General features: G+C 38.9%; 1 protein-coding gene across 1 annotated transcript in view; it reads left to right on the plus strand.

Annotated features, from left to right (window-relative positions):
- The window catches only part of Dnah11 (dynein axonemal heavy chain 11), a 174,595-nt gene that overhangs the window by 48,334 nt on the left and 109,562 nt on the right, over positions 1-16,699 (plus strand). Inside the window, exon 20 of the mRNA XM_033757147.1 lies at positions 15,789-15,950. Within this exon, the coding sequence (XP_033613038.1) occupies positions 15,789-15,950 (162 nt within the window). The remainder of the gene's footprint in view (positions 1-15,788; positions 15,951-16,699) is intronic.

The raw sequence follows: 16,699 nt of genomic DNA on the forward strand, positions 1-16,699 counted from the left end.
AAGGGGAAAAAAATGAGAATCAAGACTTGCCATGTAAAGATACATGATCCCAACAATGAATGTAACTGTACTGTATCCCTAAATGTACCAATAAACTCAATAAAAAAAAAATATGTATCCATTTTCCTATGAATGAATCTATTTTCTCATTCTTTATGGCTGAGTAATATTCCATTTTATAGAAAAACCACATCTTCTTTATCCAGTTTGCAACGGATGAGCAAATGGGGTGTTTCCAAGATTTAGCTATTACAAATTGTGCCGCTATAAACTTGGGTGTGCATACTTCTCTGTGATATGATTCTTTTAGTTCTTTTGGAAAGATAACCAGCAGAGGGATGGCTGGGTCAAATGCTGCTGTGAATTTTAATGTGGATCTATATCAAGACTGTCATTACAGGTTTGAATTTTCATGACTTGTTTCGAAAAGAAATACGGGCTTTTCCAGGTATGTCTGCAGCATGTCTGCCTGATGTCTGCCAAGACACTTGGACCCCCTGGGCAGCATGTGCAGCATGCAGTGAGCCCCATGTGTCCCTGTCCTGGAGGAGCTTGTACTGTCACACAGCACAGGGAGGCCCCACAGATAATTGTTCTGCACAATGAGTGTAAATGGTGTCCTGGGATTCCAGAGGAGGCAGCCCATTTCCTAACTGAAGGTAGATAACTGGAGTCTCCCTAGTTAAGAAATGTTTACTAACCTGAAAAGACTGCTTCTCTATTTCTGGTATCACCATACCTGTCACTAGTAGGTACTGTGGTGGCTGCAGACCCTGAAGCATTGAGGAAAGAGGGCTAGAAGTGGCAGTCGCCAGCAACATACCCATGCAAGGAGGCTGAAGAGTTCCCTACCTGTAAAATCACCAAAACCTTCCAATTCAAATTTCACATTAATCTAGGTCATGCTGTTCTGTGATTAGAAAGTTGACATCTAAGGTTCAGTTGCCTGGAGAGTTTTCCGCCTATCAAAAATGTGACTCAGAATGTGTGTGTCTGTAGTAACAAGGCCAGGGATTTCTCTTTATTCCATCATAGCGTGTTTGAGTCAAATTCTCTTTATAGAATAGGAAAACAAGTGCAGCAATAGAATTTGATGTATAGAATTATAAATCAGAAATGCCTGGATCTGTTTTTCAGAGCCACAGAATCAACATTACCTAGAAAGTTCTTAAAAATATACATTATCTAGCCCTACCCAGACTACCTGAATCAGGAACTCTGGGCATGGGGCCCAGAAATCTAAGTTCTAACAAGTCTTCTAGGTAATTCTGAGGCTTGCTGAAATTTGAGAACCATTGTTATAAATAAGTCTAGAGCATACATCTTGTATATCTTTTGCACTCAAGCTTGCTTGTTTCTACGGGATAAATTCCTAGAAAGGGGATTGATAGTAGTTACAGTTTGTGGTAGTTTTAAAACATTCTTGTAGATTATTTGATGCCATTCTTGCTGACCAGTGACGTATGGATCCCCTTTCCTTGAGTCTGGGTAGTCTTATGACTGCTTCAACTAGTAGCATAGAGGTAATGTGATGTTAAATAAACCCTGAGGCTAAGTAACAAAGAGCCCAATTCTCTTGAAAGCAATTAGCCATACATATTTTTCCCTGTCTTTCTTAAAATTTTCTTTTAAATGTACATATGGTTCATGTTTGTTTACTTGTTTATAACTTGGTGTTTTGGGTTTTTTTTTTAAGTTCAGTATTAATCAGTGTTTTCCCTAAAGGATTTAGGGTTTCTTACAATTTAGAAAAGCGTCACTCTCCAAGCATTATTACTTCTTCATTAAAAGCACTTGGAACTCAATTGAGTTACAAATAAGAGAAAACTCCAACAATCATCCCTTAAAGCTTTTCAGATCAGTGACTTGGGACTGGCTGACACCCTTAGGGACCCATAATCTTCTGTCTTTCCATAGGGCAGCGTTCAGTCAGTTGCCTTCTGCCTCCAAATCACAGAAGGCTGCAGCAGACTGTTATTTCAGGAAGAAAGAAGGAAAGGAAATAGGAACAGGAAATACCCTGTGTTAGGAAACCAGAGCTGTTCCTCAAAACCCTGAGCTGACTTCTTACTACCACAGTGGTATCAACAGCTCTCAGGGAGTTGGGGGCAGGGGCCATCTTGGTATGTTGCCTTTATGCATAAAACTGAGAATGGATTTTGTACTACACATACTCCTCAACTTCCCATGGTTTACATCCTGACAAACACTAAGAGGTTAAGAAAGTATCATAATTGGAAAGTACATTTCATTCATCCAGCCTTCTGGACATCACAGCTCAGCAACAAATGGCCCTGAAGAGATCCCGTTGTTCCCACTCATAATTGCATGGCTGCTTTGGAGCTGTGGCTCTCTGTCTCTGCCTAGCATGGAGAGAGCATCTTACTGCTTTGTTGCTAGCCTGGGAAAAATCACAATTCTACATAATTTCTTTCACACAATCCTAGCGTTGAAAATTTATGTTAACCATTGCAAGACAAGGACACCTATAGTTTTTTGTTTTGTTTTGTTTTTTTCCAAGTGGCAGCATGAGCTATTGCAGTGCTTTATGATCTATGGTTAAGGCTGTGCTGCTTCTGGAAGCCAGTATATTCCTTATTATAGACAGGGAAGTGTAAGCTGGGAGACTTCAGGTTGTTTTTCCCCAGAAGATATTACTGTATCTCAACATGTATTTCTTCATTACCACTTTTGTGCACTGCTTATATGCCACAGTCCCTGCTCATTGGGTCTATTTCAAATGCTCTATTCTCTTTTTTGCTGTGTCTTTCTACATGGATCCTAACATTACCCTGTGTGTTTAATAAAGTTTTCTCACATATTTTAATATTAGACTTCTGATAGGTTTTCCTCATTCTCAGATGTTTTATATGTTTATAGGTAAGCACTAGAATCATTTTTTTCAAATTCTAAATGTATTCGATTTTAATTGCCACACTGAATGCTTCTTTAGTGTAGGGTGAATTTAATCTATGATATAAAGTCTTTTATAGAGTTCTGTTATATTATCTTATTTGAATATAGAAAAGCTATTTTTAATTTATAGCTTGCTGCCTTATTTCTTCTCTTACAGCTTCTAGTAGTTGGTTGATAGCATATAGCCAGTAGGTAAAGATATTTGGTCTTTCCTGCTATTTATTAATTTTCCTTTCTTATTGCCATGGAAACCTCCAGAACAGCATTTAGTAATAGTGGTGATAGTGAGAAATGTGCCTTTATTCTAATGTTGGTGTTTCTAATTTCACTGTTGTATCTTGCATTGACTTTTAATTCAGAGTACATATTTTGTTAAGAAAATATATATCTACTAACTTCTTTTTCAGCTTCTATTGAGATAATTACGATTTTTGTCCTCAAGCTTATTAATATTCATATAATACAAATTGATATACAGAAGTCTTATAATTTTACATTCATCAGTTTTCCTTTATGCATTTCCTTTGTTCTTAACGTGGTCAGGACTTGCCAAAACTTGAGATCGGTCCGATATTCATCTCTATTGATGTTCAATCCTACCTATAGTCCCATGTTTTAGTGTTGAACTGAGTACAAGCTGGAAATTTTTTTAGTTGAAACATGGCTCATTTCTCCCCACTCTCAAACTACTAACTGATAATCTATCTCTTCCCTATAAAATGAGTAGAAAGTTGGTTTTTGATGTTTTTAAATTTTGTTTTCAATGCTATAGCAAATCTTCCTCAGAAAAAGAGATGCCACATTTGATGTCTTTTGACTTTGCCCCTTAGTTTGAGGCATCCTGAGGAACTTTAATGGTCAGAATCATAACCTCTACCCCTAGAGAGAACTAAGATGGAGAAGAAAAAGGGCACCTTTCAGCCTGAAGATAGCAGCTACTTTCTTTTCGATCTGTGCATATGATGTTTAACCCTTGGCATTATAAAAAGAATCCCAAATCACCCTGTGTTGGTTTCTGATATCCTACTCCTCACCAACATGTATGAAAAACTCAGGATTTTGATGAGCTCTCTGTTGCCTATGTTGCAAGCTGGTGACGCAGGATACTAACTGTGACGTAAGGGTTTGGAGCACACCAGGCAGTGCACACTGAGTGATGGGCATTGCCATCCCGTTACCCATGCTCATGACTCACAGTCAGTTCTCATTTGGAATGCAGGGCACAGAGAACCTGTTGGCATGCAGAGTATGACCTCAGAATCCCACAGAGCTGTGCTCATTAACTACGATCAGATGCGTGTCCTTGGATTACCCCAGATAAGCCAGTGAGTGAATGTCAACTGTTTCCTCTCCCTCACAGTTTATATACGCAACTTTTCCTACATAACTCTGTTTTGTGTGAGAATATAGCAGTTTCATCTTCTCTGTGGACCTTCGTTAACCCCATACATTTTCTTTCTTGTTTTCCTCACTAGCCCCTGATGCCGTAGGGCAAAGGACATATAATTTATGTAGCAGTTCCTGTTTTTTTTTTCCCCTACATTGTAGGTATCTGTTTGTCTCATTTAGATGTCTATTTAGATATCTATCCACAGTAGTTCCTGGGTCACAAACTTGATTTTTTTCACAATTCTGGTTGCAAACCAAATTGAATGAAAAAAATCAAATTTCCCCATAAGGTCAACATTGAACCTAACCATTGAATTTGATTTAAGTTCATAAACCAAGGTACAACTGTATCTATATAATGTATATACAGAGATCTATTTCTGATAATACAATAAATACATGTTCATGGTAGAAAATTGTAAAATACAGAACCAAATGAAGAAAATAAAAACTAACCTTAATTATATTGTCTAGAGATAACATATTGGTGTATTTCCTCCTAGCGTACTATGTGTGCACATTCAAAATATATATTCAGACAGGCTTTTGGTCACCTCTCACACAGTTTCCTTTAATAGTTGAATTACCTTTCTCTTGGCTTTTTAGATCAGAAGGCTCATACACAAAAAATATTGAATGGTATAAAAATGTGTGTCCTGAGTGATTTAACACAAATGTACTTATTCATTCATACACACACACACACACACACACACACACACACACATATTTGGGGGGTGATACTTGATATTGAATCCAGATGCACTCTACTGCTGAGGTGTATCCCAGGCCCTTTTTATTTATTTATTTATTTATTTATTTATGGTACCGGGGATTGAACTCGGGTCTTTGCCCTTGCAAGGGAGGCCACTGAACCGCTGAGCTAAATCCCCAGCCCCCCTTTTGATTTTTTTATTTTGGGACAGGGTCTTGCTAAACTGCCCAGGCTGGCCTCACACTTACCTTCCTGCCTCATCCTCCCAATTAGCTGGGGTGACAGGCATATCCACCACACCCAGCTTTAAATGTACTTTAATGTATTCACATGCATAGAGCAAACTAGCCATTTACACCCTTTATCAAATTTCCCATTTGTTTATTATGATTTTTTATAGTTCTTTATATATAGTGTTCAGATGTTCATGTTATTTTCTGTTCTGAGTTTTTCTCAAAGATTATCATAATTCTGCTAGCTTTATTTATAATGACCTCTGCATTAACTTTATATATATATTAAAAAGTCAGATTTCCCCTTCATGGCTTCTGTATGTTAAAACAATTTCAGGGAGCATTTCTGTTCTATGTAGTTATGAAAAATATTATCCTCACTTCTCTTCTATTTTTAATTTTTGTGTTTAGCCCTGAATATTTGCATATAAGGTATACCTCTTATTTTTTTTACCTCCAAATCATTCCAACATCATTTATTACATAAATCTCTCATTTAACTGACTGTTTTGAAATGCTACCTGTCTCACAAAATGCCAAAAATATATGGGATTATTTTTAGGGCTTTTATATGTGCCAATGATCTACTCATCTGTACCTGTAAAAACACCGTACTGCTTCATTATACCTTTATATTTTATTCCGGAATCTAGTAGAACCCTAGCCCTCCCTTTTCTACATTTACTTTACGATGTATATCTTTAATTTCTCAGATATAGTATAAAATCAGCTTGACACCTTAAAATATCCAAAGAGAATATATAGACTAATTTGGAATAATGGATACATTTACAGTTTTGGATATTTTTATCATTTATATACACTTTTATTTAATGTAATTTAAGTTCTGTTCACTGATCGTGTGATTTCATTCTGAATATTGTTTTTACAAATATCCTTTTTATGCTTTAAATTAATTTTTATTTCATACCAACTTTAAAATCAGTTTGCTAAATTGTTACTCCTATTGGGAATTATTAGACTAAAATTTGCAATGAGTATAAAAAGGATGAGCATCTTCCTGATTATTAAACTCTTTAAGAAATGTGGCCCAAGAAATGTAATCCCAGCACTAGGGAGGCTGAGGCAGGAGGATCGCTGAGAGTTCGAGACAAGCCTGGGCTACGTAGTGAGTTCCAGGTCAGTCTCAACTGCATAATGAGACCCTGTCTCAAAAAAATGAAAAAACAAAGAAAGGAATGTGGCCCATCTCTTCCTTAGTCACAGTGCCTTTTTTTTACTTTTGATAAAGCACCGGGTTATTTTAACAGTACTTTTACACACTTCTCATTAAGTTCATTTTTCAGTATTTTACAGTGTCTGTCATTCCTGCTGAATTTCTAACTGCTCATCATAGACATAAAAGAAAGTCAGTGGATGGAGGGACAGAATGATTAATGGGTATTTGTGTGTTGTTTGTATAACCAGCCCCTTCTTGAACACTTATTTAATTCTATTGGTTTTTCCATTTTGTTCTTTAGGGGTTGCTTTGAACATCTACTCCTTTCTGATAATCACTTTTTCTATATCTCATTGTAGCTATACTTCCTGAATAACATTTATAACTTTCAAGTACTACAGCAACCACTGTTTTCTTATTTTTATTTTAATTGAGAATGCCACTAGCTTTCCATCAGTGAGAATTGAATGAAAAGGTTGGCTTTGGATGTTTTAAATATTTTTAGGAAGAATTATTGCAATTTATTATCTGTTATTATTTAAGTCCTTTTAAATTTTTCTTTTTTTGTCTTAGGCTATTCTCTTATCACTTCTGTCCTCCTTTCCTTCCAGACTCTTGAGAGTATCAGGAAGCTTTTAACCTTTTCTCACAGTTTTTATATTAAATGCAGTTTAGAGGACTGTTGCTTTTTTCAATCAGCAGGATACTTTTTTATTTTTCTTGGCTTTATATTTGCCTCACAGTTTTTCTCCTCTTCTTCCTTCCTGAGGGGAAGAGAGAACAATTTGTATCTGGAGTTTGGCCACAGAGATCGGGTAATTTGCTATTGACTCATGTTGACTCACAAGAACCTGGTATTCTCAACAAAAATGCTGAATAAAACTGTAGTCAAGCAGCATGCTAATATGGTCACACAAAGCATAAGTCAAATGGCTTAATGTTAACACAGGTAATTTTCATGATACATTTTTCATTGTGCATAAAAGCTCTAATATGTACCTAGCCAATAGAAAACTAGCTATTGCAGAACCTTACCTTGCTTGATTATAAAGTCAGTCTCTTCAGGTCCATATCTGGTTGAGCAACAGAGCCCTTGGCTTCTCTCCCTTATGAGGATGGTTTTCTAGGATGGCTGCATCAGGGAGAGAGGCAGTCTGCACTCTGCCTGCTCTCATTCTGACTCTTGTCCTAATGGAGAACAGGAAATCCCTGAGGGCTGGCTTGGCCGGGGCTCTGTACCCCTTTACCCAGCCAATGTGTTTGTCTTCTGTACAGTGCTGTATCCCTGCCCTCCCAATTTCTGGTATTGTTTGACTTGAGCAGAACGAAAACAATGCTAGAGGTTGTGGTGGCTACTCTTGATTGTCAACTTGATTGGCTTTGGAGCCACTGAGGAGATGCATGAAGACATACTTCTGGGTATGTCTGGGTGGGGATGTGACTTTGGGGACTATAATCTGGTCCCCAGACCCTCCTTCGTGGGTTTCTCCCCTGCCCTCTGTTTTCTGGATGCCATGAGTTGAGCACCTTTCCTCCATCATGCCTTTCCACCACCACATTTCCACTTGGAAGCTAGCTGGCCACAGACTGAAACCTCTGAAACTGTGAGCCAAAATAAACCCTTCCTTTCCTCTTTGAAGATGTTTAGGTCGGACATTTTGTTTCAGCAGCAGAAAGGTGACTAATACAGAGGGAACCCCAAACTGTGACCCTATGCTCCCTATCTAAGGTTCGTCACCTCCACTCTTCCATAAAATGGCACTGCCTCGAACAGATAGAACCTTCAGACACAAATAATAGTACATTTTTTTCAAACTGCCAACTATTTATTTCTTCATTTACTCGTGCATCATCAAGCAAAGATTTATTGAGCGCCTATGATGTGCTGGACACAGGAAATGACCGGGCGCGGGAGGGAACCCAGTCCCTGCCCGTCCACAGCTCTTCACCATTCAGAGGACAAGCATCCATTCGATCATTACACTAACACACGTCAACTTCTGACTCTGCGTGCCAGAGATGTGGGTTAAATAAAGTAACAGAAGACCTGACAAGAAATTTCACTGGGGAATGATTAGGAAGAGTCCCAAAGAGTACTGACCCTAGAAGTGAAGAGTTTGATCCGAGAACAAAGGGCTTCACTCTATACCGGAATAGGTTGCACTTTGAAAAGCATGACCACACTGTTGTTCTGTTGACTTTCTGTCCTGCAGTTTGCCAGCAGCATCTGCAGCCTGTCCTGGTAACAGCACAGGAGCAGAGACACACCCAACAGGGTGAGCAGCTGTGCTGGTTGCTCTACTCACAGAGCCACACAGATCAAGCCAGGAACTTGGTGCGCTATGGTTCAAATGCAGACTTTAGGAAGAAAACCGGCACCACATTTTCTTTAAAAAAAAAAAAAACCTAAAACTAAAACAATGAAAACCTGTGATATAGTCATGAGGCTGCAGCGGCCTGGAGAATAGTGTGTGTCCTCACACATGTGACGACGAGAGCCGAGCAGTTAAAATGAGGGCTCTTCAAACTGTCTTTACTCCTCAGGAGTTGGTGTCCTCTTTGCTCCATCTCAGGCTTCCATGTACAGTTTTCTTTACAAATAGCAAGAGTTTCCAAAATAAATGAATTAAAATTCCCTGGTACAAAATATTACCTTTGGCAAAAATCTGGACTGTCTCATATTTACCAGTCAGAAGTCATGGGGATGATTTCATTGTGTGCGGTTCAAGAAAGAAAGAAGTGGATATAAAAATGGTTTGTGTGTATACATGCTGAAGATGCTGCTGGATCTTTGAAAAAATTGAAATTAAAAGATCAGTGGCAGGATAATTTAAGAAGATCTGAAGAGGATGATAGAATGAGACTAAAACAGTCAAACTGGGGACTGTTTTCTGAGCTAAGCCACCTTTCTTGTGAAGATTCTTTCAGTAAGATTCAGATCTTATTATTCTTGAAAAATACTGAGGCTTTTGAGGATAAATGCAAACATAAGTTATGGATAGAAGCTTCCCAAGTTAATATGTGGGAGGATAACTTCTATCTTAGACTTAGGTAAAGCACCTAGGGAAAAAATACAGAATGATGGTAGCAATTCAAATTTCCATTACAAGATGAAATGGACTGAGTCCTGTTAGTGATGTAGAAATAAATATGTAGTTACTTTGGGATTGTATCTGAAATAAATTGAAACATGTTACAAAGCACAGTGAAATATGGGTTATTGCAAATGAGTCATAACACCTTTGTGAAGAAAGGAAAAAAAAAAGAATAGAAAATTCTATGGTATGTGCTTCAAAAGCAGGTGCCTGACATCCAAATTCTAGAGCTGCAGGAAATACATAGATGGTGATTCACAGTTTGCTTTTTACTTGTGAGAATTTGCTCTTAGAAAAGGGCACAGCTGCCTGACGCATTTTTAACTTTCTCAGCTAACTTTCTGTCCTCTGCTGTTGCTGTTGGAATTTGGTCATTTGTGATCTTCCAGCACTTTTCTGAAGAGGCGTGTATACTGCTGGATTCTTAAAGATAGATGACATCTCCTTAGACGAGTAGGGGAGGCTTTTTCCCCAAAACCCCCAAATGTATTTATGCTTCAAGGAAAGGAAGTCTCAGACTGAACCCTGCTGTGCAGAGCTGATCTATTATCAAGAGGGACACACACAAGCCTCATGCCCTACTCTGTCCTTGTGAGGACCTGACTAGCCCTCCCTTGAATTCCTTTTGGGCAGACATAATACTATCCCCATGATTGGATTCAGCCAACCTCTTCATTGGAATGCTCTCAAAAGACAGATTCTTTTCCATAAACTGTTTACTAGAACTGGTCAAAATCCAAGAGTCTCAAGTAACACTGAGATACCTCTATACCTGAATTCTTCTAATTTGTTCTTTTACCAGTGTAGGGGTCTGTACCATAGTTGTTTTTGCCTGTGATTTAAAAAAAATTTGGGGGGTACAGGAGATTGAACCTGGGGTATTCACAATGAGCCTGTATCCCCGTCCCTCCTGCCTCAGCCTCAGTACTAGGATTATAGGTGTGTGTTATCCCTCCTGGCTGCTTCAGATACCTTGAACGCTATTCGTTTTGTCATTGAAAAATCCTGTGTGACATCCATAATGCTGCATGTCCAGCTATTTATGATATGATGAGAGAGGAAGTTAGCAAAAAGCTCCAGGTAGCTGGCTCTGTAGCACGGACCAGCGAGAGACTCTAACTATTGCACACTGCTTCTCTTACCCCAGCCCATGTACACACACTGGTATTAACCAAATGAGTATCCACATGCCCTCCATACTATCCTGAAGCATTTTAAAGTTAATTATAGACAACATAACATCCTGCAATCATTTGGTTTTTTCTTACAAATCCTTTGCTAGGTTAATCTCTCCCAAAATTAAGGAAAACCTAATAAAAAAAAATCATCCAGAATGATTTTCCTGTGTAATAATGTTCTTTGTGGTGACAAGTGGTATTTATTCTAGATTGCCTGTAAAGCTGAGTAGGCTGTTTTAGAAGAGAAAGCCTTGGTGATATGATGGCTCATGCCTGTAATCCCAGTACATGGGAGGCTGAGGCAGGAGGAGTGCAGTGAGTTTGAGGCCAGCCTGGGCTACATGGTCCCCATCTCATATAACCAAAAAGAACAGAATAACTAATGGTTCCAGACATTAGCAGTGACTTCCAGAAAATTCTCACATAAGACTACTTTTGAGGACAGCTGAATGGCTGGAAAAATGCTGTGCTCTAGTTTTTCTAGCAAAACTAGAAATTGTTGAAGTGCGAGTTGGGTCAATAAGTGCATCTGAAGCCTTGTGTGATGCTGTCACTTTCCTTCTTGGGGACTGCTAGTAACAAGTGTATTTCTATAATTTAGTTCCCACATAGTAGTTTAGATAGTCTAAATCATTTATAATTATGTACTTAAAATTCTCTAAATTTTCCAGTTTTCTCTTTATGTGGAGACCTAAATCCTATGAGTATTTCACCAGCTGTTGGAAGAGTGAAGGAGAAAGTCAGTGTTTCATCATTCCTTTGGAAAACGGTCAGCTGGGTTTACTGTCTCTGTGGATGTCTGAATCACCCGACAGGCTGCTCAGTTCTAGCCCCACAGTTTCTTGGTGCTCAGATCTGTGGGGGGTCCAAGAAGTTGTGCTTCTAAGTAAGTTCCAGTCTGTCTTTTGGGAACCACTGGTCTACCTGACTGAATGCCACCCCATGTGAAATTTTAAGTAAGTTGTGTGGATTCTTAAGCAATAATAACAGGAGAAAATTTCTTCAATGGTAGAAAAGAAAAAGTTATCTTAATGATCTTTCTGTATTATTTCTCCATAAATACTGAAAGCATACTCGTAAAATCACACAGGGAACACATTGTCTTTCCCTGCGGTTAAACAAACATAGTTCAAACACATTGTTCTCTGACATATTCCTAAGGCCGGACAGTATGCCGGTCACAAGTGTAAAAATAGGTTATAGATATTGTGGGAAGACTTGGGATCTCAGATACAAGATGCTATTTTCTTTGCCTTTGCTGCAGTTATGTGTAAATGAAGTTTCTAAAACTGACCATCAGTGAGAGATGATTTGGGTGTAGAAAAGGAGCTTCTTGGAAAGAAAGGAGAAATATTCAAGTGAAGAGTGAAAAAGCTGGGAAAAGAAACCTAAGAATTTAGATATAAGTGAAAATTATGTATAATAACAGGCTCCTTAACTTAGTGCCTACAGTCTTAGAGCAATTATTCAGTTTGTAACTAGAATCTCAGATACAATGAATAAATGATCATCAGCTAATGTATCATTTAAAAACATTTTACTACATGAAAAAAAATTCAATAGCCAGAAGTAGTGGTGCACACTTGTAATCCCAGCACTGGGGAGGCTGAGGCAGGAAGACCGCCATGAGTTCAAGGCCAGCCTGAGCTAGATAGTGAGTTCAAGACCTCCCTGAATTACAGAGCAAGACCCTGTCTCAAAAAAAGAAAAAAGGATGGACCTTACACCTTATGCAAAAATCAGCTAAAAATAGGTTAGACCTAAAACTATAAAACTTCTAGAAGAAAACACAGAAATCTTCATAACATTGGTCTTGACTGTGATTTCTTAGATACAATATCAAACATACAGGAAACAAAACCAGAAATAGACAAGTGGGACTACATTAAGCTAAGAGGCTTCTGTCCAAAAAATAAATATTCAATAGAGTGAAAAGTCAAACTGAAATGGAAAAAAAAAACATTTTCAAGTCATGTATTTAGTACAGAGTTAATATCTGTCACATACAGTGGTACTTCAGTTGATGAACTTAACTCTTTCCACAATTCAGGTCACAACAGAATTGCTCACGAACCAAATCAATTCCGTTGTTAGGTTCAGTGTTGACTTTATGGGAAAATTTGATTTGGTTCTTAATCCAGGTCAGTTCACAACCAGAACTGTGGAAAGAATTGAGTTTGTGAGCCAAGGTACAACTGTATAAGGAATTCCTATGTTTTAGTAGTGGGAAACCAACCTGATGGAAGCAAGCAGAAAGGACTGGCGTGACTGTTTCTGTAAAGAAGACGTGCAAGTGGCCAGCAGGTACATGGAAATGCATCACAATGAGGCATCGCCTCACACCTGTTAGAATCACCATTATTTTTTAGATGGAAAATAATAAGTGTTGGCAATGGTATGTGGAGAACCGGAACCCTTGTACACAGTTTGTAAGTGTAAAATAGTGCACCTGCTATGGAAAACATTATGCTACCTTCTCATAAAATTACAAATAAATACCATGTGATCCAGCACTCCCACTACTCACTGTACACCCAGAGGAAATGAAATCAGGATCTTGGAGAGATATCTGCACGCCCACGTTTATTATAGGCTCATTCACAGTAGACAAGTCATACACGCGACCTGATGTTTATTGACAGATGAATGGATTTTCAAAATGTTGTATGCATACACAATGGAGTGTTATTCAGTTTTTAAAGAGAGACTCTTGCCATTTGCCACAACATACATGAAGCTTGAGTACATCATGCTAAGCTCAACACAGAAAAACTAGTACTGCATGATCTCATTGATATGTGGTGTATACAGCAGTTAAACCCATAGAAATAGAAAATAAAATGGTGTTTGCCAGCAACTTGGAAGAGGGAAAATGGAGGGTGGCTTTAAACCGGTATAGAGTTTCAGTCATACAAGATGAGAAAGTTCTGGAAACCTGCACAACATACAGCCCATCTGCCCATCAGTTGGAGACTGGATAAAGACAGTGTGGTTTTTCTATAAAATGGAATACTACTCAGCCACAAAGAATGAGAAATAGAGTCATTCATAGGAAAATAGATGCATATTGAGGCCATACTCTTAAGTGAAATAAACAAGATACATACACATGTGTAGATACTGAATAGGTTTTCTGGTACGAAAAACTAAAAGTGTAAATAAGATCCAAGTTGTATTAACTGATCATGTGAAACAGGAACAAAAGGGCTAAAGGTGTAAAGGAAGTGGGAAGGGCAGGGGAAAGGAAATAAGGGACAAGGAAAAATACGAGAAAAGGAAAAAAATGGAAATAAGTCTTTGTAAATAGGGAAGGGAGGAGGGGTGAAGGGAGGGCAGAGGTATGGGGAAAAAATGAGAACCAAGATCTGTCGGGTAAGGGTACAAGATCCCAATGATGAATGTAACTGTACTATATACTTAAAAAGTACCAATGAACTCAAGATTTTAAAAAATTGTGCTCATAGTTAATTGCTGTACTAGACAGTAAAAAATTTAGGACAGTAGATTTCATGTTAGGTACTTATTATAATAAAGTTTAAATCTTAGGATTTATCTAGCTTGGGTTATTGACTACAAGTTATCAAACAGCAGTAGAGACAAATGAGATGTTTTGTAGGTTCTTTTAACATGGATATTTTAAATGCTGTAGGTAAAATAGAACCCTTTGAAAAAGTTTTAACTGCTTGATCTTTAGATGTTACAGAAAGCCTCAAGGCCTTGTTTTGCACCGTCTGAACTATTTCTACAGAATATGCGGTCTGATCAAAAATACAATGAATGTGGCCTCTACTATAATTTGAATTAGTTACTCATCAGGTTGGGTTTTTAGGGTTGATTTTTGATCATGCTGCGTAAGAAACCAAGACTCTTCCCTCAGACCGTCCCAGCTCGTGTCTCCCTGGGTCCTTACATTCACGGGGACTTGAGAGAGAAGCAGACGAGGGAGGCCCCCTGAACACCTTCGTTTCCCAGCTTTTCCCAGAGGGTCTCCTCTGAGAACCCTTGGAAGTTTGGAGACGGCTCTCGGGAGAAAATGGGGTGCCATTGACCCTGCCACTGAGTTTCTCTGACACTTTGTTATAGCCAGCTCAGGCACTGCTGACAGAATCCCTTGAGTCTCTAAAGAAAGTGAGGAAATGTACAGTTGTCCTTTCCTATCTGTGGTTTCCTCATCTGCAGATTCAACCCACCCTGGATTGAAATATTTTCTTTTTAAATTGTGTCTGTACTGAATATGCACAGAGTTTTCTCCATTCCCTACATAACACAATATAACAAGTGTTTACACAGCATTTACACTGTATCACATAGAGAAGGACATCGAGAGATAATGTACGAGTATAGAAAGGTATATGCGGTTTACCCGTAAATTGTTCCGTTTTACAACAGAGACTTGCGCAACGTTGGAATTTGGTATCTGTAGGGGATCCTAGACCAATCCCTATGGGTACCAGCTACCAAGGGATGATTTAGCCTCGCTTGAATTAACTTTTGAATCAACAAATAACTACAGAAAAGTTCCGGTTTGTGTGTTTCTCAGCAAGAGCATGTTTAAAAGAAAGAGTTTTTTAATACTTTAAAATCTGAAGTGAGAATTGAAGCAGATATGTTTTATTTTTAATGGAAACAAACATTCACTGTGATTTTTAAAACTGGGTTTTCTTCTTAAGTGTACTATGCAGCTTTGTGAAGCCTGATGAATTACTGATGGAAACAAGAAGGCACTGGCACGATTGTATCGTGGTGATTTATTTTTCTTCTTTTATTGTTATAATATTATTTGTGTGGTAGAACTGAGTAAAATGTCTACTGTTAATAATGATCACCACACGCGCTCAAAAGAGGAACACATTTGAAGGGGAAGCACGCTACAGTGCTTCTGAATGTCCAGCAAAGCAGCCACTTGGGGCAGGTTGGTACTTCGACTCCCTAGGAAGTTACTGTTGCTCTCCCGTGTGGTGCTTTAGGATAGTTTAATGTCATGGTTGGCTGTGCCCCTTTCTTTCATTGTCTGCGACTGCAGTGTCATTCTTTGCTCACTTATCGCCCTCCTGTTTCTGCGCTGCCCCCGTGTCTCCACAGATCATTCTGTGCTTCTCTCCGGTCGGTCACACGCTGAGAGTCAGAGTGCGGAAGTTCCCAGCCATAGTTAGCTGCTCGGCTATTGACTGGTTTCATGCGTGGCCGCAGGAGGCTCTGGTCTCGGTCAGCAGGAGGTTCATTGAGGAAACCGAAGGAATGGAGGTATGCTGTGTCAGCCTGCGTCTCATTCTCTCTCCCACAACCGTACAAGCGCACACACGTGCATACTACCTACAAATCCACGGTAGATAAGCATGCTCCAAAGTAAACTTTATTTAAGACGGTGCCCTTACTTAAGATAAGGAATCGCCTCTTCTTTAATGTTCTGTGGAAAGGGTCGCTCACCTTTTCCCACTACGTGGAGATGGGTGTGCAAGCCCCCGTGAACACTCAGCACTTGAGTGGGTTCTCACTCGTGTACTAACTCACAAGAAGGCCAAGGTCATTTCTTCCTTCAAGCAATAGATATCACTAAACTAAATCTTTTAAGTCCACAACTGCAAATAAAAGTATACCAGGCTGTATTTGATTGCTAACAAAGCCAGGCTGTTAATTGTGATCGCTCTCGCTACAGGACTGACAGCCCCCATCAGTTTGACGATCACTAGGTCAAATCATTTTTCTGCTTTTTTGTTTTATGGGTTATCTTGCTCATTTCTTCGTGATGAAACTCACGCTGCCCCCTGCCCCGTTATATTTTTAAATGGTTGCATGAAAGGAAAAAGAAGGCTTTAGGCGTTTGCATTCAAAGAGAGAGGAATATAAGTATGAAGCTATTCGTAGGAAATTTTATTTTGTGTCTGGTATCTCTCTGATTAGACTGATCACAGAGGCAGCAGTGGTGCACGTTTCCCAGAGAACTTTGTCCTATCATTCCATGGAGCGATAGGGTGAAAGCTGCCTAGCATGAT

Source organism: Fukomys damarensis, unplaced genomic scaffold, assembly GCF_012274545.1.
Source record: "Fukomys damarensis isolate Sample0158 unplaced genomic scaffold, DMR_v1.0_HiC HiC_scaffold_4, whole genome shotgun sequence".
Taxonomy (NCBI): Eukaryota; Metazoa; Chordata; class Mammalia; order Rodentia; family Bathyergidae; genus Fukomys; species Fukomys damarensis.